Genomic DNA, 21,018 nt, shown 5'->3' on the forward strand with positions numbered 1-21,018 from the left:
CAGGCCCTGAGATCATGACCTGAGCCGAAGGCAGTGGCCTAACCCACTGAGCCACCCAGGCGCCCCTACTTCCACCTGTTTTACAGATGGGGATACTGAGCCCCACACAGGGCCGGGGTTCGCCCAGGTCAAGAGGAGGCAGAGCAGGCACCAGAATCCAGACGTTTAAGCCCAGACTGAGCGCTGAAGGGAGAGCCCACTTGCCCCCTGCGGGCCACCACGAGCCCTGCAGCCTGCTGTGGCTTAAGCGACATCCCTCCACCGCAGCCACCCCGGCAATCCCCCCGAGAGATTAGCAGCCCCTCAAAAATATGGCGGCCAAGGCAGGCCAGCCCCGCCTCAGCAGAGCCGCTTCCTACCCCACGTGATCTCTCGCCCGGCACACCAATGGCCACCTACGAGCCGACGAGAAGGATTGAACCCGGATTGGACAGTTAGAAGACGACCCTCCTTCTAGCGGAGCCCCCTCTGCGCACGCGCGAGATACTTGGGCCAATGAGAAGACGGAAAGCTGCCCGTACAGCCCCTGCGGCGTCACTTCCTCCGCCCCTGTTTCAAGGGATAAGAAACCCTGCGCCGAACCTTCCTCCTTTCCCAGGCGGCTGCCGAAGATGGCGGAGGGGCAGGTGCGGGCTCCGCGCGGGCCGGGGAGGCGTGGGGCGGGTTGGGTTCCAGGCCAAAGCAAGGTTGGGCCCTCTTTTCCCTCGTAGGTGCGTTGTGAAACCTAAACTCGACAATTGAGCGAAAAGCGAGGCTTTGGGCCTAAAAGAAGTCTGTAGTAGGGGAATAATAGGAAAATACCGTGACGGTTTCTTTGACCTGGGGCTGACTAAAACGCGGCATCATCCCTTCCTCGGGCGACTGTGGGGGTTCCCAACACGGGGAGAGTTACTTTAAAACTAGGCCTCGTTTGCATTTTTCTCAGCCAGGCCTTGGCTGAATCGGGCCCGTGTGTCCCCAGCGGCGAGGAAGCGCGCGGGAAGCGCCTGGGAGGCCTTGAGGTCATAGAGTAGACCGAGGATCGGCCAAAATGGAGGCCGCTCCCGCCCTGCCCCCGGCCCGCATCCCTTCACCTTCGTGGGAGTGCTGGTCCGTGCCCTGCAGCTCTGGACGCTGTGGTGGGAGATGTTACTCGGTGGTTCCCGAGTTCCTGCCTACAGGACGACCAGAAACGCGTTGTTAGTCTTCGTTGGGGCTGACGGATGCTTTAAAGGCGAGGGAGCTGATAAAAGGCTGCACTGCCCTTAATTACCTGGGGGCCCTCGAGGGGCGCAGCAGAAGCTTGGCTCCGAGTTCCTGGACTCCTCGTCTGATTTCTTCCATGCAGGGGAGGGGATGGCTGGGGAAAGGGTGTCCGTGTGAACTGGGTGTAATGAGTCCGAGCGGTAGGGGGAGGAAGAGGTGCGACGGTGGAGGCAGGAAGGTGGTAGAGTTCTCGGAACACGTGTTCTGTGCCCTCACTGAGTGCCTGGTACAGCTGGCTTTGTGTTTGGTGTCATTCGGTTGACTTAGCAGAATGTTCCTGAGGCAGATACTGTTATCCTCATCTTCCAGGTGAGGAAGCTGGAGATTTTTAGCCAAAGTCACATTGTCAGGAAGTCTGGCTTTAGATTCTGTACCCTTCTGCCTTCCACCAATCACAAGTGTTTAACAAGCGCTCGGTAAGAGTGGGGACGTGACTCGTGAAGAAGCTAAGGATTGGGTTTTGAGCGGTTCGTCAGGGATCCAGAGCTGAATACAGCGTAAGGTAGAGCAGAGGCTCCGGGCTATTCTGCAGGGCCTCACCTACGCTGAACCTGTTCCTTTACTGATCGTTCTGTGCTGGAAACTAATACCCTTGAGAGAATTAGCCCGTTGGGATTCCACAGCTTGGTTCAGGGATTACACATTCTAGCTGGATCAAAGGACAGAGTGTTGCCAACCTTTGTTCAAGTCCCAGCGCATCCTCTCACCCTTGAATATAATCGGGGCTTAAGAATTCCGGCCCTTCAGGCAGCTGAGATGTGAGGAAAGGCCCTCGTTTTATTCCGTTCACTGAAATGTGAGTCAGCCATTTGCTTTCTTGGTCACATCTGTACAGTGGACCTTGAGTCCTAGTTTCCAGGGCTGTTCATGGGTCAGAGGCACTCGGGGGGATATGGTGAAAGAAACAAGTAAAAAGCCATGCTTGGTTTAGGTTGGGGGAGTCAAACCTGAGGTTGCATCTAAGCATTTTCACTTTATTTCCACCAGGTCCTGGTGCTCGATGGCCGAGGCCATCTCCTGGGCCGCCTGGCGGCCATCGTGGCTAAACAGGTGCTTCTGGGTAAGTCTGCTCTCTCCACAGCTCCCCTGGTCATGAGTCCCAACCAGCGGTCAGTGATGAGCAACAATCACCATCTTTCGTTTGAGTCTCACGACTGTGAGATCAACCCCATGCACCGCTCTGAGACCCGGCAGCTACCCCCTCTCCTGGGATCTGGGGCTCTGAGATGGAAAACTATTTTCCATCAGGCTGTTCATTTAAGCACAAATCCAGCTCTGCTGGGGTCTTGGATTTCTTGTGCATGTGGTCAGCTCCACACGGGCAGAACCCTGTTTCCGGTTCGCAGCAGTAGCTGGGCACATGGATGGTGGCCGGTTTGTAGGTAGAGCCCTTGGGTGGCTTCTGGTCTTTGTCCTTATCTGCCTCACTTTCCTTTTCCTCTAGGCCGGAAGGTTGTAGTTGTGCGCTGTGAGGGCATCAACATTTCTGGCAATTTCTACAGAAACAAGTGTAAGTTAAAGCCTGGGAGAAGGGCTGGAGAGGGTGGACCTGGGAGATTCTTGGCCTTCACTGGCTCCAAAGGTGAGCCAACTAGTGGTGGGAAGTGCTCATTTGCGTTCCCTAACAGGCCCTTGGGAGTATGGATGTGTGTGTTGAAGAAGTTAGCATGTGGCTGGGGGCTGAGGCCTCGCACGCTCTCTCTCCCCAGTGAAGTACCTGGCCTTCCTCCGCAAACGCATGAACACCAACCCGTCCCGCGGCCCCTACCACTTCCGAGCCCCCAGCCGCATCTTCTGGCGGACCGTGCGAGGTGAGCTGGGCCTGAGGACTGCAGGGGGCGGTGGGATGGGTGGCCAGTGATGAAGACTTCTCCCACCTGTGTTCGAGTTCCCGGACCATGAGATGACTCCACATGCACTACCATCTGAGGCCACCCGTCTGCCTGTTTCGGGGGGTGAGGTGGGGTCCTTGTGAGCCCCGCAGAGCGAGCCTGCTGTGCCTCCCACCAACAGGCATGCTGCCACACAAGACCAAGCGAGGCCAGGCTGCCCTGGACCGCCTCAAGGTGTTCGATGGGATCCCGCCGCCCTACGACAAGGTGAGCTCGACGGCCGGCTGTGCAGCATCGTGTGTCTGGCGTCTGTGATGTTGCAGTTGTACCTACATTGTTTGACCCTCATGAGAACAGCACTGGCTGAGACGCTGCTCCAGCCAGCCTTCTGCCTTGCCTGTCCCTTACTCCAGGGCTCTTAAGCCCCTCTCCTTCTCCAACAGAAAAAGCGGATGGTGGTTCCTGCTGCCCTCAAGGTGGTGCGCCTGAAGCCTACGCGGAAGGTGAGTTCCAGGTTTCACCACGTTGTCTCACTAGGGGGCAGCCTTGAGGCCCGAGACTGGCAGATGATGGTTCTTTCTCACGATGGTCTGCGGATGCCACTGTGGGCGGTGCCGATAATGCCTATGGCTCAGCTGATGCCAGCAGGGGCACTGTCTCTGCGGGTGGGCGTGTCTCTGCTGGGGAAAGTTGGGTCCTGTAGGACCGCTTGTCCACTCCCTCTCCCATAGCTGCCCTGGCCCCCCTTGCTCAGAACTTCTTTCTTCTCCCTCCCCCATAGTTTGCTTACCTGGGGCGCTTGGCTCATGAGGTTGGCTGGAAGTACCAGGCTGTAACAGCCACCCTGGAGGAGAAGAGAAAGGAGAAGGCCAAGATCCATTATCGGAAGAAGAAGCAGCTCATGGTAAGGAAGGGCCAGAACCCGAGGGCACCACACTCCTGGGCAGGGCCTTGTGGGTGAACTCCCTGGGCACAGTGGTCTTTGGTCCGAGGGGCCTCTGCTTGAGGCCCAGCTTGGGGCAGAGAGTACAAGTGGGTTCCCGGGCAGCAGCAATTGACCACCATCTGTCCTCTTCACCCCACAGAGGCTACGGAAACAGGCCGAAAAGAATGTGGAGAAGAAAATTGACAAATACACAGAGGTCCTCAAGACCCATGGACTCCTGGTCTGAGCCCAATAAAATTGACTGTTTGTTCCTCATGCTTGGCCTGGCCTGCCCTTCCTCCATCGCCGCCCTAGGATATGGGGAACTCCCAGGGGCTGCTGTCCTCAAGCCACAGGCAGCCTGGGGCTTAGAATGCTGGGAACACAGAAAGGGTTTTAGTCACTGCTGTTAAGAAAAGCTTTCTTAAAAGATGAAGAAAAAAAACTCTAAGAGCTTTGAGGCATAATTGCCTGTGACCTACTCAATCCTGACAGTTCAATGAAATTGATAGTTGGAACAACTATTTCAGTGTTTGCTTAGAGGGATCGGGAAGTGATTGGAGGGGAGCCCTGCATTGTGAATGTGGGTGTGTTTGAACTTGCCGCAGGCTCCGGTGCTAATAATACTCTGCAGCTGTTAGGGTGTGAGGGCGCTGGGGGCCAAGCCTAGGGTTGTACAGCGGTGCTTCCAGACGCGTAGCCTGGGAAGTACAGCCAAGGGCTCACAGGCGCTGCCCTTGTGCTTTCCCTGTATTTTGTGATCCAAAACTAATAAATTATTTTTAAAGAAATTTGGCGTCTTTGCAGTGTGTGTCTGCTGTGGAGGCAGGCCTTTGGCAACAAGCAAAGGGGGCCCTGCTCGGGTCACTTGACACAGTGGTTGGATTATAAATTCTCTGTGGAGGAGTTTTTATCTACCACTTAAGGAATTTCCTAAATCCTGTATAGGTTTGTTTCTCAAAACCATCATGGCCTGAGGTTGCCCAGTGGACCTAAACCCTCACTAATTCAGCTGCAAAGTATGGAATTGTCATCTTAAAACCAGTCCCATCCTTGAAGGGTAGGTGGGCTCTTCTGGCCTTGTGCCACATCCGGTGGTCTGTGCGTTGTGTGAAGAACCTGGGAGGCAAGTAGCATTAGGCAGTGGGGATGGGAATGTGAAATCTAATGCATCAGAAGAGGAAAGCTAGACTTTAGAGACATGGTGGAGGGGGAGACAATCAAGCAGGCTCCATGCCCAGCACGGAACCCAAGGCAGGGCTCAGTCTCACCACCCTGGGATGACCTAAGCCGAAACGGAGTCCAAAGTTTCCCTGCTTGAGGCGACTGTGAAACTAGACTTCGATCTGGAAGAGTAAATGGAGCATTGAGTAGGTACCAAGCTCTGCCGTCACCTGTTTCATACTGCCCTTGTAGATTAGTAGACAATAATAAATCTCTTTTCAGACTTTGACAGCAACAGAGGGAACAGAAGCAGGGGTGAGCTGGAGGGGAAGAAACAGGCTCCCCGCTGAGCAGGGAACCAGAGGTGGGACTCAATTCCAGGACGCTGGGATTGTGACCTGAGCCTAAGCTGAAGGCAGACACTTGTCCCCCGTCCCCCCAGGCACCTCCCACTTGGAAGTTTGTAATTTAGAAGTTCAATATTCAACTGCCTAACAATGCAGAGAAACTAGATGAATGTGATACTCATTTTACTATAATTCACAGAGCATTTTTTTTTTTAAGATTTTATTTATTTGACAGAGATCACAAGTAGGCAGAGAGGCAGGCAGAGAGAGAGTGGGATGGGGGAAGCAGGGTCCCCGCTGAGCAGAGAACCCAATGCCGGGCTTGATCCCAGGACCCTGAGATCATGACCTGAGCCGAAGGCAGAGGCTTTAACCCACTGAGCCACCCAGGCTCCCCAGGGCATTTTACTTTTAATTTAGGGGGCAGATGATGACTCACATATCTGTCATGATTAGTCTTCCCAAAATGCCCAATATGCCACAGCGACTTAACGTTTTCTCAGAATCATTTTAACAAATGGGTGCTGTGTTTACCCATGCTGGGGCTCCCCCTCACCACAGAAGCTGCCTCCAGAAGTGGCCAAAATCAAGTATTAACAAAACTGCTTGTTAAAGCAGCACTAATACAGTCCCCCGAAAACATGATCCCTTAAAAAGATAAATTTGGCTGTACAAACGTAAAAACTTTCCACTTCAAAAACAAGCCACGGACTGGGAGGAAATATTTGCCAACCCCGCCCCTTTTGAAGAACTTGTTTCCTGGATATATTAAAAAACAAAACGGGTGCCTGGGTGGCTCAGTGGGTTAAAGCCTCTGCCTTCGGCTCAGGTCATGATCCCAGTGTCCTGGGATCAAGCCCCTCATCCGGCTGTCTGCTCATCGGGGAGCCCGCTTCCTCCTTTCTCTCTACCTGCCTCTCTGCCTGCTTGTGATCTCTGTCAAATTAAAAAAAAACAACAACAACAACACAGAGGGGCGCCTGGATGTCTCAGTGGGTTGAGGCCTCTGCCTTTGGCTCTGGTCATGATCCTGGGGTCCTGGGATCAAGGCCTGGGCTCTACTCAGCGGGGGCTTGCTTCCCTTCCTGTCTCTCTGCCTGCCTCTCTGCCTACTTGTGATCTCTGTCTGTCAAATAAATAAATAAAATCTTAAAAAAAAAAAAACAAACGGTCACCTAGGTGGCTCAGTGGGTTAAGCCTCTGCCTTCAGGTCATGATCTTAGTGTCCTGGGATCAAGCCCCACATGGGGCTCTGCGCGGCAGGGAGCCTGCTTCCACCTCTCTCTGCCTGCCTCTCTGCCTACTTGTGATCTCTCTGTCGAATAAATAAATAAAATCTTAAACACACACACACACACAGAAAAACGGGCACCTGGGTGGTTCAGTAGTTCAACATCTGCCTTTGGCTCAGGTCATGATCCTGGAATCCCAGGATGGAGCCCCTCATCAGGCTCCATGCTCTGTGGGGAGTCTGCTTCTCCCTCTGCTCCTGCCCCCATTTGTGTTCTCCCTCTCTTTCAAATTAAAAAACAAAACAAAACAAAAACCTCCAAACTCCATAATAAGGAAAACCAACTACAAATTGGGGAAGAATTTGAAGAAATATTTCACCAAAGATACACAAATGGCCGATAAGCATGTTAGAAGGTGCCCAACACTGTTCATCATCAGCCGGTCAAATGGGATCTCGGCCAACCCCTTAATCCTTCGAGGGCAGACACTGAGGCTCAGAACCTCTGGGTCAGCCGCAGGAACATTTTCGAAGCTCTGTCTCGCACCCCCCCCCCCAGCACATGGGCGGGCCTGGCCCATCTCCGCCTCGTCCGCTAGGAGCTCTAGCACACCTTCCCATCCTGGTCCATAGCAGGGCCCAAGGGAGGGTCTTAACCTTGCTAAGCATTGGGTGCACATGGCAACGTGAGCTTCCCCAGGTCAACCAGGGTTTGCAGTTCGGTCGTGAAACCCTGGTTAAGTACGTCTGAAATCCCGCAGAGGCCAGAAACACTCCGTCAAGTGGTCATCCCTGGAGCTGGCTGGAGTTCATTATTGGGCGTCAAGGCCGTCTGACCCTGTGGGGCAGAAAGTCGATGTGGTAGGTTGTAACCAGCCTCAAAATGATAACAAAACTGAATAGAAACAGAAAGAAGAAAAATCAGTATATTGCAGGAAGGAAAGGAGAAAGTTGAGTTAGAAAGCAAGAGGAAGGAGGCAACTGGCTGGTTCAGCTGGGAGAGCATACGGCTCCTGATCTCAGGGTCATGAGTTCAAGCCCCATGTTGGGTGTAGAGATTACTTAAATAAGTAAACTTAATAAAAAGAAGAGAGAGAAACAGGTGTTTGGTCACGATGCGACTGTATTTCCCACTGTGGGTTGTGGTCATTAAAAGCTGTGGGCCGAAATATCTCCAAACTGCCCCCATCTCCCCCTTCACTGTGAAGCAATATATATGTTTTTGCTTTTCCCTTATCATCAAAATCTCACCACCTATTCTGAGCCATTTGCAAAATACCAAGCATTTTAAAAACCAGAGAGGAAATCACACCTAATCTCACCACCTGGAGATGCAAACCACCAAAGTCATGCATTTCCTTCCAGGCTTTTTTCTAAGTCACTTTTGTTAGCTTAGCACACGCTACAAATAACAACTATAGCGCTTGCCTTTTTTTTTTTTTTTAACTAAATATAATAAATCCTTATCAAGTCGTTCAAAAACTCCAGAAATTACTTATGTCTTCAAAAAATAAAGCTACTACAAGGTCGGGGGTGGGGAAGACATAGAAGGTTTTAAAACAGAAAAATGAAAAGTCGGGGCACCTCGGTGGCTCAGTGGGTAAAGCCTCTGCCTTCGGCTCAGGTCATGATCCCAGGGTCCTGGGATGGAGCCCCACATCGGGCTCTCTGCTCCACAGGGAGTGTACTTCCTCCTCTCTCTGCCTGCCTCTCTGCCTACCTGTGATCTCTGTCAAAAAAAAAAAACCTAAAAAAAAAAGAAAAATGAAAAGTCCTTCCCTCTGAATGGTACCCCCAAAGGGACGGAAGCAATTACAGTTAAAAATGTTTCATTCAGGGGCACCTGGGTGGCTCAGAGGGTTAAGCTTCTGCCTTCGGCTTAAGTCATGATCTCAGGGTCCTGGGATCTCTGCCTACTTGTGATCTCTCTGTCAAATAAATACAAATAAATAAATAAAATCTTTTTTTTTTTTAAGATTTTATTTATTTATTTGACAGACAGAAATCACAAGTAGGTGGAAAGGCAGGCAGAGAGAGAGAGGAGGAAGCAGGCCCCCCCGCTGAGCAGAGAGCCCGATGTAGGGATGTAGGGCTCGATCCCAGGACCCCAGGATCATGACGTGAGCCGAAAGCAGAGGCTTTAACCCACTGAGCCACCCAGGCACCCCAATAAATAAAATCTTTTAAAAAAAATGTTTCATTCAGGGGAGGCTGGCAGGCTCAGTCACCAGAGCCAGAGAGACTCTTGATCTTGGGGTTGTGGGTTCGAGCCCCACAGTAGGTGTAGAGAATACTGACACAACAATACAATGTTTCAGAATTCACAAGCTACAAAAAAAAAAAAATAATAATAATTCACAAAGCTATTAAATGTGAAAGAAATTTAAGCAATTCAACTTTCAAATTATTTTTGTTAGTACCATTTACATCTTCGAAATTAGTACAACTTAAAAGACACAATATACGTATGAACAGTCTACTCTATAGCTACATTGCCCAACAGAACTTTCTGTGTTGATAAAAATGTTCTGAATCAGGGTGCCTGGGTGGCTCAATCAGTTAAATGTCTGCCTTCAGCTCAGGTCATGATCCTGGGGTTCTGGGATGGAGCCCTGTGTTGGGCTCCCTACTCAACAGTGAGCCAGCTTCTCCCTCTCCCTGTGCTCCTCCCCCTGCTCATGTTTTTTTTTTTTCTCTCTCTCTCGCAAATAAATAAAATCTTAAAAAAAAAAAAATGCTCTGAATGTTTTCTAATATGGAAGCCACTCCTGGCTTCTGGGCACTTGATCTTTGAATAAGGTGACTGAAGAATTGAGTTTTAAATTGTATTCAATTTAACTTAAATCTGTATCTCTTAAAGAATGAAGAGCCAGTGGTTGCAGGTGCCAGGGCTCAAAGCCAGGGTTTCATAGCGCAAAGCATGGGCTCTCTCACTGAGCTACACCCTGTCACTCAATTTAAATTTAGATAACCACATATAGGTTTGCATGGGTTAAGCCTCTGCCTTAAGCTCAGGTCATGATCTCAGGGTCCTGGGATCCAGCCCCGCATTGGGCTCTCTCCTCCGCAGGGAGCCTGCTTCCCGCTCTCTCTCTCTGCCTACTTGTGATCTCTCTCATCTCTGTCAAATAAATAAAATATTTTTAAAAAATCACATATAACTATTGGCTAAGTTACTGAACAACGCAGTGTTTGAAACCTACAAAGTCCACAGTTATATCACATAAGGAGATTTAAAAGAAAAGGCAGCCATCCCATAGACTATCAATAAATATTAAATAGATGGGTCATAGTATGCCTTCTGTTCTGCAATTTACTTTGTCCATGTACAAATTCAACCCAAGGTAAAACAGCCTGAAGACCCATTGGAAGCTAACAGGATGGCAGTGGTTGCGTCTGGAGAGGGAAACTAGGCATCAGTGTCTGTGGAGAAGAGTGGGAGAAAGATTCATTCATTTTTGTACTTTTTGAATTTTGCACCGTGGGCATGAAATACCTATTCAGAACCAACTGCACATTTAAAACAATGAAATACGGCTTGGCAATCTTTCCATTTCCCGATCGATGGAGCTCCCTCCCCTTTATTAACTGCCTGCAGAGTATCCCGTGGTGGAGACATGCCTTGATTTATAGAGCTGCCTGTAAGGGTGGGCGTTTTGGCATATCCCAATCCAAACATCATTCATTTGATGATTTAGTCAACAAGTATGAATCGAGCACTGAACCACATGACAGCTGCCAGAAAGCCCTGGAGAGCAAAGCAGGTAAAAATTCCTGCCTTCCTTCTAGTGGAGAAAGGGAAATGGGATAAATGTAAAATCCAGCCTGCTAGCAGAGCTATGGACACCTCACACTCTTTTTAAAAGACTTCATGTATTTATTTGAGAGAGAGCACGCGGCGGGGGGGCGGGGGTTAACCGAGTAGAAGGCAGACGGTCAACCGACTGAGCGACCAATCGCCCCAGAAATCTCACCCTCTTCATAGTGGGTCACCAGTGTGGAATCTGGTGGTGGTGTGGGGGGTTAGTTTCCTCGGAAGCCTGCCTGAGAGGTGAGGCGCTGAACAAAGAATTCAGTTGAAGGGGCGCCTGGGTGGCTCAGTGGGTTAAAGCCTCTGCTTTAGGCTCGGGTCATGGTCCCAGGGTCCTGGGATCCAGCCCCCCATCCGGCTCTCTGCTCAGCAGGAGGCCTGCTTCTCTTCCTCTCTCTACCTGCCTCTCTGCCTACTTGTGATCTCTGCCTGTCAAATAAATAAATAACGTCTTAAAAAAAAAAAAAGAATTCAGTTGAAGGAACAGCAAGTTGAAAAGTCCCAAGCCCCAGAAGGATCTACAAGTTTTAGAAGCAGCAAGGAAGGAGGAGAGGAGCGTTCTGCAGTTAAGAAAAAAAATGGAAGCGCCTCATCACTAAATGTGGCCTGTGCAACAGTGCCTCATGCTACAGGATAAGTACACAAATTGAGACGAGCCTTCGGACCCTGGGAGAGCAATTTTTTGTCAGCCGAATCGAAAAAAATAAAAAATATTAAAACCTGTGCTTCGTTAAGACTTTGCTTTCTAACAAGTGATAAAATAACAAATTTGTATCCAGTTATAGACCTGCACCGCCCAATGCTATAGATGTTAGTTAGCTCCATGTAGCTGTGTAAATTTTTTTTTATTTTTTTTAAATTTTTTTTTTTTTAAGATTTTATTTATTTATCTGCCAGAGAGAGAGAGAGAGAGAGAGCACAAGCAGACAGAATGGCAGGCAGAGGCAGAGGGAGAAGCAGGCTCCCTGATGAGCAAGGAGCCTGACGCGGGACTCGATCCCAGGACTCTGGGATCATGACCCGAGCCGAAGGCAGCTGCCCAACCAACCGAGCCACCCAGGCGTCGCTAGCTGTGTAAATTTAAATTAAATAATATGGAACTAAGTTAAAAATTCAGGTCCTCAGTCTCATACACATTTGAAGTGAAGGCAGCCACCGTGTTGGATAGTCCGGATAATAGAACATTTCCATCGCTGCGGAATGTTCTAATGGACAGTGCTGTTACAGACAGAAAATCAGCACAGGGGTGTTTGTTTTGTTTTTCACTAAACCACCACTGTCTGGGGGATGAAACAGGGTATAAAGCACAACTTCATTACTCAGGGGAAGAAAACTCATGGTCCACGCCCGCCCCTCATAAAGATGTCAGCGCCGTCGGCTCATGCTCTTAAGACCGCCCACCGCCCCGCAAAAAGATGGCCGCCACCGCATCCCGTTTGAATTCTGCAGGCGCACAGCCACGCTGTCTCCATACTCCACGTGATCTTAGCCCCGCCGAAACATGCCCACCTCCCTATAACTCTCGCGGTAACGTTACGGGGCTAGAAGCTGGCCTCGCCTTCCCAACGTGAACTAGCAGGACCAGCGCATTCCTGGCGTGAATTTGGCGAGACCGCTTCCGCCGCTTCCCAACCCCCAGCCCTTCATCCTGTGGGGCGTCCGTGCGGGCTTTGGGCCGCCCGTCAATCACAGTCGCGCCCGAGGCCCCGCCCCAAACCGTGTCCCGCCCCCTTTCGTCACTTCCTCCTTTGCCCCTGTGCAGTCGATAAGGAAACCCGGACGCCTTTCCGCCTTTCCTTTTTTGAGGCGGCCGGAAAGATGGCGGACATTCAGGTGCGGGCTCGGGGCTGGCGCGGATGCTGCGGGGCCCACCCTCGGCCTCAGGGGCGCGTCCCGGAGAGAAGGACCACGCGCCCCAGTTTGAGGGCTGATGCCAGGCGACCTCGATTTCCCAGGCTTTACCTCGGGGACGCGTGTCTTCGAATTAATCTAGATTAGCGCCTCCTAAGTCCCGGGGGCTCCCCGCGTGGGGTTTAGTGGCGGCTCAAGCCTTTTTGGAGTTATCTTCTTAAAACTCAGGGTTTACGGGGTGGTTTTTCCGGAGGCCTTGGGCCGTCGGGTTAATCCTGTGAGAACTGAGCCCTAAGGGCTAATCCAGGAAGCCCGTGGTTTTGGTATTTATTTCTGAAATCGCATGTATTATATAAGGAATCCTGGGTGGGTGTCCTTGGGGCTTGGAGAGTAGTCGTTGCTGAAAGATGTTCACGTTGTTAGAGGAATGATTTTGTGCGCCTGGGTTTTAAGGAATGAGTGCTGCAGGTGAGGGGAGGTGTTTTAGAGCATAAATGCCGAAGTAAACACTGGTTCAGAGTTGAGTCTCAACTCAAGAGTCTCGGGGTGAGTGTTTTCAGTGGTAGTGATCGAAGCTTGGGAGGCTGTCGTTTGGGGAGTAAATGCTAGGAAGGATAGGTTCTGGGGTTTCTGGGAAGGCTTCCAGGCCGAGTTGCAGTCTCCGGGCTCACCAGCTTCCTCCTCGTTCATCTAGACTGAGCGTGCCTACCAAAAGCAGCCAACCATCTTTCAAAATAAGAAGAGGGTCCTGCTTGGAGAAACTGGCAAGGAGAAGCTCCCACGATACTACAAAAATATCGGTCTGGGCTTCAAGACGCCCAAGGAGGTATGGGGGCTACCCTCGGAAGGAGACCCCTGGGTTCCTGCACGTGTGTGCGCAAACCAGTAACCTTGGCCACAGCTGGGTGGCTGGTCCCGGGGCTGGTGGGAAATGTAGTTCGGGACCCGGGGCCACACCCCCTGGTTATTTCAGGAAGTGCTTGTGCAAGGCTTGCTTCTTTCCCTTATTCAGGCCATTGAGGGCACCTACATTGACAAGAAGTGCCCCTTTACTGGTAATGTCTCCATCCGAGGGCGGATTCTGTCTGGTGAGTGAGGGCACCTGGGTGCTTGGGTTCAGATTTCTGGATCTGAGGGATGATGGGCCCGGGGATGCTAGACTGGGTGAGGAGGGGGTGGACAGACTCCTGGTTCCAGGGGGGCACTGGCAGATGTCTTTTCAAGATGGTCTTCAGACGCCCACCATGGGCATGTTGAGAAGGCCAGTTGGCACAGCCGATGTCAGCAACAGGGCTTGGGATCCTACCTAGGTAGCTCCCAGTTCCCAGCATGCTCTGGGCTGCCCAAACCCCCCCTTCCCCATGGGGCTGACCTATAGCCCGTCCCTTCCTCCCAGGTGTGGTGACCAAGATGAAGATGCAGAGGACCATTGTCATCCGCCGAGACTACCTCCACTACATCCGGAAGTACAACCGCTTTGAGAAGCGCCACAAGAACATGTCCGTCCACCTGTCGCCCTGCTTCAGGTGAACACAGTGGGCCCGCAGGTTCCCAGGCAGAGAGGAGGGCGTGGTGTGCCCCCGAGGCTGAGTGACACGCGACCTGGCCTCTGTGTGGGTACTAAACTGTTGGAGATGGTGTGAGGAGACTGTGCAACCAAGCACATGTCCTCAGGAGCCTCCAGTCTGGGTATAGTGGAGGGGATCGATAGAGGTCTTCTGCCCCGAGAGGCCTCCGAAAGGTTTGGAGTGTCCTCTGTCCAGCTTTGGGTTTGGTACCTTGGACACAGTTTGTGTTCAATAAATAATGACCGGGGACAGGTGGAACTGGAAACTGGAGCTTGGGTAGAGTTCGGGGGTGGGGGCAAAGCAGAGAGGCCTCGGCCTCTAGTGGCCTGCATGGGACAGGCCAGCCCGTGACACAGCCCCTGCCCCTCTCCACAGAGATGTCCAGATCGGCGACATCGTCACAGTGGGCGAGTGCCGGCCCTTGAGCAAGACAGTGCGTTTCAACGTGCTCAAAGTCACAAAGGCCGCTGGCACCAAGAAGCAGTTCCAGAAGTTCTGAGACTAGACACCTGTCTACACCCCTGAAGAAAATAAAGTTATTTTCCCAGTCGGGGACCTGGCCCAGGGTATCTGCTCCTTTGCCAGAGGGGTTGTTCCTGGGAGTGGAATGGGGTTGATGGCAAAAAATGGGGTTCTCTCTCGTTCTCTGGACCCCAGTATAAAGGAGGGACCGGGAGCCACATCCTTCCTGTCCTCACATCTCTGGGTGAAGATAGGAACCTGTATTAAGACACTGCTCCCCTTTTTGGGTCTCCTTTTGGTCCATGCCACCTCTTGTTGTCGGAATAAGTAAGCCCTTCTACCTGTCGTTGGGGTGTGCCCCCCACCCCCCAGTCTCTGGGGAGGAAGTGAGTGAGGGCGGAGGGCCCTCTGGACCTGGCTAAGGTTGGGGAAGTGGGGGGGGCAGGGGGCTGGCGGATGGGCTTGCGGAGTCCTGTGCTGCCCGATTCTGAGCCTCGGGGGTCTTGACTTCAGCCTGGGCTTTTCTGTCTCCCCCCGACAGTGGAGGAGTGAAGCACGGAGGCCAGGCAGCTCCCCGCTCCAGCCCCAGGCCACGCTGCCCCTTCCTGAGTGAGCACCATGCCCCTTTGCAGATGAGCAAACTCCTCTGTCGCAACAGGTTCTCCCCTGGATGAGCAGCTGAGCTCCAGGTCTCACTCAGGTTCTAGAAACTTCCTTTGCCTGAAAGTCCAAGGAAACTGGCTTTGAAGGCCCCTCTCCTAGTGAGGCAAGCTGGAGCCAGCCTGGGACCCACCTCAGCAGCACCCCCTTGCAGGCTGCTAGACGTGGGTTAGGAAAGGCCCTGGAAGGGAGGCTGACTAGGTCAGAGTGGCCTTGGAGGAGAGAAATGGGGACAGGGTCAGGGAAAGAGCCTTCTGACATGGCCAGATGGTGATGCGGAGTGTCAGGAAAATGTGGGGAAGGGAGAGAGGTTGACCCGAACAGTGGAAGGCAGTCTATTAAGGAAAGAGGGACCTTGAGGATCAGTTAAGAGACCCGAAAGGGACTCAGCTGGGTTCTGAGCAAGGTCGGAGACCACAGGTAGTGACAGACTCAGGTTTCAGAAGAAGACCAGACGGACCTTGAGCAGGAAATCAAGTTCAAGATGATAGACCTGGGGGGGCAGCAAGGTGGCGGGATTGAGGAGGGGGGAGTGGCTATTATAAGCTGTAGAGAGACCCTCACCGGAGTTGAAGCTGGCAGCCAGGGGAGAAGGAGGCACCTGATGGCTTCAGCCCTTGGGGCTTGGTGCTGCTGGAATCCCCAGGTCCCTGCCCCCCATGCCTGTACCAGGGACTGAGGCACAGCACTGGTACAAGGGTTGGGAGACAGGGCCGAGAGGAGAGAGGAGCTGCTACCTCCAGGGACACCGCCTCTGGACCGGCTCCGCGGCTCCTTTTTACCCAGACCCAGCGAGGGCGGGGGTTCCTGCCAGAGGAAGTGGGGCCGCATCAAAGGGGGCAGGAAGGGGCAGGGACAGGTCAGAAGGGGGCACCGCCCTGGAGTTTCAGCCTGTAAACCTGCCCCACCCCACCCGTGCGGGAAGGCAGAGACCCCGAGGGAGGGGCCTGGGACCCAGAAGGGCTCTGAGGTGGCCCCAGGAGCCCCCCCCACCACAGGTGTTTCCGTTTGGGGTGGGGCTGCGCTGTTGACAGCAGCCCAGCTAGCTACCTTGTTCCCTCCCAGTGGTCTTGGGGTGTCTCCTTGGCACCCCACTGTGTTAGGGTACATAGTCGCGGGTGGGCTGCCTGCCTGGTGTGTGCTGGGGGACACCTGTGCTGGGTCTGGTGGGTCATGTGGCAAAGACCAAGGAGAGACGCCCTGGGGCCATGCCACTTGTGCCTGGAGGGAGGTGACCACCGTGTCTACCCTTTTTTAGAGTCAGGTGACAGCCAGAGACCACTCTGGGGCCGGACTGTCACAGCCTCAGCGCTTGCCCTCTGCCCTCCGCACTGCTTAGGTGGGCAGCGCCCAGCAGACTTGCTCCCTCCTCTGAGCTTTCGCACTGGCTGTGCCCACTGCCTGGCAGCTCTCCGCTCAGGTGTCCACCTGGCTCCCTCCTTCGTTGCCTCGGCTATAGTGCTCCCCAGCCTCTTGCCATCCGGCCAAACCACCAAGCTGCCCAACCACCCTTCCCGGCGTGATTGCCCTGCAGAGACCGATGAAGCCCATTTCTTGTGTATGTGTATGTTTATTGCACAAACCCCTGTGATGGAGCGTGTTCGTTTACCTGTTAAGCACTGGAAGGTGAGCTCCGCATCCCTAGCACGTGGACAAGTTGGAAGCACCCGTACATGTTCAGGGGCGTAAACAGTTAAATCCCGCATCCCACAAGGCAGGCCTGTCCTTGGAGCTCAGCGGAAGCAGGGACCATGAAGAGATACCTCCAAGTGAAAACATGGTGACCACAGGCCCTGTTCTGATTTCCAGCTCTGCCGCTCATTAGCAGGCGACGACGGCCCCTCCCCCGGCAATCATTGGTGCAGCCTCCGTGGTACTCTACCACAGCAGGACTTCTGGGAGCAGGCACCTGAAATCATTTGACTGGTCTGATCTGGTCCCGAGGTCTGTGAGTGGAGTCTGGGGAACTTGAAGTAGCTTCTGTATGTGTCTAAGCCATCCTGCTGCCCCATTTTGGGGCATTTTGCCCAACATCCCGGAGCCTATCATGGCAAATCCCTGGGAGTCTAACATTCTGGTAGGTCCCAGCTCTGTTCTATGTTATCACAGAGAGCTATAAGAGATTCTGCTAGAATGTTCTAGCAGGACATCAAAGCCTTTCTAGAAAAGTTTCAGGGGCTTATCAAACCAGCCCAAGGTCCTTCGTGGTTGCCATCATTCATTCTACCAATATTTACTGTGCTGGCCCCTGCGGATGCAAGAGGGAGCAAGACATCCGGGGCATGGCGTCTCAGATCCCTGGGACCCTAAGAGCAGCTGGGAGTCGGGGGTAGGGAGGGGTGCACATTAAAGGAAACAAATGTTACTGTTCTGCCCTACATTTGCCCCATGCCCAGTCCTTGACTCCCTGAAGCCTCTCTCCTGAGGTTGGCAGAATCGTTATCCCCACTTTATAGATAAAAAACAGGGCTCAGAAAAGCCAACGTGGAAGAAGGAGGATTTGGTTTTGAACTCAGGCGAGATTACCTCCCGGGGTCAGTAGGGGGCACTACTGGTGCAGGTGCAGAGGGCGCGATCATAGTGCACAGTCCCCAGGGCCAAGGCAGCTTCAGACGTCGTTCAGAAGGGACCCACCCTGGGTTCAATGGTTCAGTGCTCTGCTCGAACCGTCTTGAAGTTGGAACGAGGGGCCCCACATTTTCGTTTGCCCCAAGCCCTGCAAATTACGTAACTGGTCCTGCCATGGGTTTCCTCTTCTTTATAGTGGGCCCCTGGGGAACAGCAGGAGCCCAGGGGCTCTGGAGGGCACAGTTAGGACGTTAGAGACGGACTCTGGGAATATGAGAAGGGACACCCAGGAGTTGCTATAAATAAACAGGACCCCAGAACACCTAGAAGGGACTCCCAGTGGGTCCTAAGCGACCCTGAAGGCTTTCTCTCTTTTAGCAGAAAGGAGGGATGTTATGGGGAATGTTCTGGCTGACTGAGATTGTTCTGGCTGACTGAGAGCCCTCAAGGCCCAGCCCTGGCAGAGGAGGTCAGAGGCGGGTATTCTAACAGGGACAAAGAAGGGCATCCTTCCTGACTGTGGTAGGCTGACATTCCCCCAAATATGAATGCCGTAATCCCCTGAAACCTGGGAATCTGTCACTTCATATGATAAGCCTGACTTTGCAGATGCAATTAAATTCAGGGTTTTGAGATGGGGAGATGATCTGGGATTATCCAGGGGACCAATGCAATCCCTAGAGTACCTGTAAGAGGAAGGTGGGGGCCGAGTGGCTGGCTGGTTAGTTCAGCTGGGTAGAATATGAAACTAACAACACCACCTTTGTGGGCTTGCTCCCCCACAGGCTGAGAAAAATATTCGTTCTTACACGTTTAATAAAAATTAATTTAAAAAAATAAGAGGGAGATGGGAAGATCAGAGTCAGAGAGAGATTTGAGGCTGGATGGCCGCACGCACACAGAGGTCAGAAGGGAGAGAAGCAGAAGTGTGGCTGGCTTTGAAGCTGGAGGAAGGGGCCATAACAATGCAGGAAGCTTCCAGAAGCCAGAAAAGGCAGGGGAACGGATTCTTCCCTCAAGTCTTAAGAAAGAACCAGAGCTGTGGACCATTTTAGATGTCTGACTTCCAGAAGTGTAAGATCAAAAATCTGTGTAGTTTCGAGCTGCTGAGTTCATGGTTGAATTACAGCAGCAGTGGGAAATAAATGAGTGATCCAGAGCATGACCCTGGGACACGTGGGGAAAACCCTGCGGGAATTTTCCCAGAGCCCGGAGGACACAGACTAGCTGGCCCTTGGAGTGTTGAAGCAGGACTTCATGGTAGAGCTAGGAGACACTCTTATTTTTTCTTTTTTAAGATTTTATTTATTCATTAGAGAGAGAGAGAGAAAGAGACAGAAAGAGCACAGGCAGGGGAAGAGGGAAAGGGAAAAGCAGATTCCCTGCTGAGCTGGGAGCCCAGTGTGGGTCTTGATCTCAAGACCCTGAGATCATGACCTGAGCTAAAGGCAGACGCTTAACCAAATGAGCCACCCAGCAACCCCCGGCCCCCGCCACCATCAAGGACTTTTCGGCAACCCAGTGAATATTAGAGCAGTGTTCTGACAGGTGTGGCAGTGACAGTTGATGGGACATTGTACCAGGACCAAAGACATCCAGAGGAGACAGATAACCGGAGAGGGGTAAAGCAGGAGCTGAAGGACAGGCAGGCAAAACGTGAGTGTCATGGAAGCCCCAGGGACAATGTCCTAGCGTTCCGGGAGCACTGTGGCAGGAGCCCAGGGCATGTCCCTTATGGCATTATTTAGGGATATAGACTATAGAGAAGATCCCTTGTGGGGGGGGGGGGGGGGGGGGGGAGGTTTCTTAACCAGTAGAGTAGGACTCAGGGACCTAAAGAGGACACACATAGCAAGACCTCAGGGTCCCTTTTCAGTGGGGTCCCCAGGCCCTTGAGGGTGAGAGAGCAACAGTCTAGCTGACGAGGAGGTATGGGAAAGGCCTGATGGCAAGTGTCTGAGAAATGTGGGAGGGTTGCTGCTGGTAGGAACGTTGTAGCAGGAGACAAGGGCCTGGGGCTGAGGCCCCTCTGGGGTCACACCAGGGAGAACATTCACGACTGGCTTAGCAGGATCCCAGGGGTGGGGTGGCCGATTCCAAGAATGAGATTAGCAGAAGCTGTTGCAGACGTTATGTCTGGGCCTCAGGATTCTATCAGGGGACCCAAAGGGCATGGGGGTGGGGACCTGAGATACCAGAGACCCGGGGCCAAGGAGAGACCTCTGGCCAGGACACGTGGGCGATGGTTTCCAGGCTCCAAGGGAAGGTAAAGCAGGGTCCTGGGGCGCACTGTCACAAGACATTGGCCTTTTTATACCAGGGTCCAAGGAACATCACAAGAAGAACCTGAAGCCTTTATTTTTTTATTATTCACTTTGCTTGTTTTTGGTCTTGAGGTCTCTAAAATGAGAGCCCCAGGGCTGCTGGAATGGTCCCCTAGAGACATAGCCAGATCCCTAGGGACACAGTGGGACAGCTGGGCCTGCAGTTTCCTCGGAGGCTTTGAGAAAACAGAGGGTGCTGTAACAGGATTTGTGGGGGGATGAACGCAGGATCCTTCAGCACCATTAGAGGCCCCGAGGGTGGATCTTAGTGGACATTCTAACAGGACCAAGGAGAGGAACGAAAAGAAATCCAGCGCTAAGTTGAATACAGATGGACCACGTGTCATAGTTAATTTCATGTGTCAACTTGGTGGGGTCCGGGCCCCAGCTGTTGGGTCAAACATTACTCTGGAGGTTTCTATGAGGATGTTTTGGTATGAGACTTCCACTAAAGCCCCGGCACTTGGAGGAAAGCAGACTGCCCTTCCAGAACGTGGGTGGGCTGCAGCCCATCTGCTGGAAGCCTGAACAGAAGGACAAAACGGACCTCCCCCAGGCGGGCAGACCGCCTTCAGACTTTCCCGAGCAAGATCCACTCTCCCTGCTTCTCCAGCCTGCTGCTGTGGGACCTGACCCGCAACTCCTTCCCGAGTCCCCAGGCTGCCAGCCACCCCCTATCATATTTTAGACTTGCTAAGCCAGCACTGTCACATGAGCCAATCCCTCAAAATAAGTCTCTTTCTATGTATGCACAACATTCCAGTGTAATGGAGGCAGGGCGGCCGCGGTGTGGGCGGGGGGCCTCGACAGACAGCAATGTATCTTGGGACTATGTTATTGACGCTGAATCCAGAAGATACTAAAGAAGTGTAAAAGCATTTTAAGGGGACACTTAGGGGACGGGTTCCAAGGAGGAAATTTAGAAGGAGTCTGGGGAACATTCACCGTAGCAAGAGCTGGTGAAGGGGTGGGAGGTGGGGGTGGTTGGACAAGGAGGTAAGAAGAGAACCCCCCGAGACTCCCAAGTCTG

At 52.6% G+C, this 21,018-nt stretch overlaps 2 protein-coding genes and 5 non-coding genes across 8 annotated transcripts; all 7 read left to right on the forward strand.

The window, feature by feature from the left end:
* The first annotated feature begins 505 nt into the window (after nucleotides 1–505).
* Nucleotides 506–4,278, forward strand: RPL13A (ribosomal protein L13a). 2 transcript variants are annotated; one of them, XM_032839322.1, is made up of 8 exons: nucleotides 506–626; nucleotides 2,233–2,305; nucleotides 2,690–2,755; nucleotides 2,955–3,056; nucleotides 3,259–3,344; nucleotides 3,521–3,580; nucleotides 3,859–3,981; nucleotides 4,163–4,278. In XM_032839322.1, exons 1-8 carry the CDS (start codon nucleotides 612–614, stop codon nucleotides 4,247–4,249), a joined length of 612 nt encoding a protein of 203 aa, XP_032695213.1. In that variant the 5' UTR covers nucleotides 506–611; the 3' UTR covers nucleotides 4,250–4,278. The 2 variants fall into 2 exon arrangements, with proteins under 2 accessions (XP_032695213.1, XP_032695215.1); XM_032839324.1 differs by lacking the exons at nucleotides 506–626; nucleotides 2,233–2,305 and having other exon boundaries at nucleotides 2,874–3,056.
* Nucleotides 2,352–2,435, forward strand: LOC116856196. The gene has a single exon (XR_004380495.1). It is a non-coding gene; the product is annotated as a small nucleolar RNA Z195/SNORD33/SNORD32 family (small nucleolar RNA).
* Nucleotides 3,096–3,180, forward strand: LOC116856195. The gene has a single exon (XR_004380494.1). It is a non-coding gene; the product is annotated as a small nucleolar RNA Z195/SNORD33/SNORD32 family (small nucleolar RNA).
* On the forward strand, nucleotides 3,381–3,451 carry LOC116856197. Its single transcript, XR_004380496.1, has one exon. It is a non-coding gene; the product is annotated as a small nucleolar RNA SNORD34 (small nucleolar RNA).
* LOC116856198 lies at nucleotides 3,639–3,725 on the forward strand. The gene has a single exon (XR_004380497.1). It is a non-coding gene; the product is annotated as a small nucleolar RNA SNORD35 (small nucleolar RNA).
* A 7,983-nt stretch (nucleotides 4,279–12,261) lies between the features above and the next one.
* RPS11 (ribosomal protein S11) lies at nucleotides 12,262–14,535 on the forward strand. Its single transcript, XM_032839250.1, has 5 exons — nucleotides 12,262–12,388; nucleotides 13,101–13,232; nucleotides 13,419–13,494; nucleotides 13,803–13,932; nucleotides 14,350–14,535. Exons 1-5 carry the CDS (start codon nucleotides 12,374–12,376, stop codon nucleotides 14,471–14,473), a joined length of 477 nt encoding a protein of 158 aa, XP_032695141.1. The 5' UTR covers nucleotides 12,262–12,373; the 3' UTR covers nucleotides 14,474–14,535.
* LOC116856199 lies at nucleotides 13,613–13,694 on the forward strand. The gene has a single exon (XR_004380498.1). It is a non-coding gene; the product is annotated as a small nucleolar RNA SNORD35 (small nucleolar RNA).
* Nucleotides 14,536–21,018: the final 6,483 nt, after the last annotated feature.

The sequence above is a fragment of the Lontra canadensis genome, unplaced genomic scaffold (genome assembly GCF_010015895.1).
Source record: "Lontra canadensis isolate GAN:19392208 unplaced genomic scaffold, GSC_riverotter_1.0 scaffold107, whole genome shotgun sequence".
Classification (NCBI taxonomy): Eukaryota; Metazoa; Chordata; class Mammalia; order Carnivora; family Mustelidae; genus Lontra; species Lontra canadensis.

What these genes read in the sequence shown, in the direction of transcription:
- RPL13A (XM_032839322.1), top strand. An exon ending in CAATTTCTACAGAAACAAGT is followed by an intron (nt 2,756 to 2,954) that starts GTAAGTTAAAGC and finishes CTCTCTCCCCAG; the next exon opens with TGAAGTACCTGGCCTTCCTC. An exon ending in TCCCGCCGCCCTACGACAAG is followed by an intron (nt 3,345 to 3,520) that starts GTGAGCTCGACG and finishes CTTCTCCAACAG; the next exon opens with AAAAAGCGGATGGTGGTTCC.
- RPS11 (XM_032839250.1), top strand. An exon ending in GCTTCAAGACGCCCAAGGAG is followed by an intron (nt 13,233 to 13,418) that starts GTATGGGGGCTA and finishes TCCCTTATTCAG; the next exon opens with GCCATTGAGGGCACCTACAT. An exon ending in CACCTGTCGCCCTGCTTCAG is followed by an intron (nt 13,933 to 14,349) that starts GTGAACACAGTG and finishes CCCTCTCCACAG; the next exon opens with AGATGTCCAGATCGGCGACA.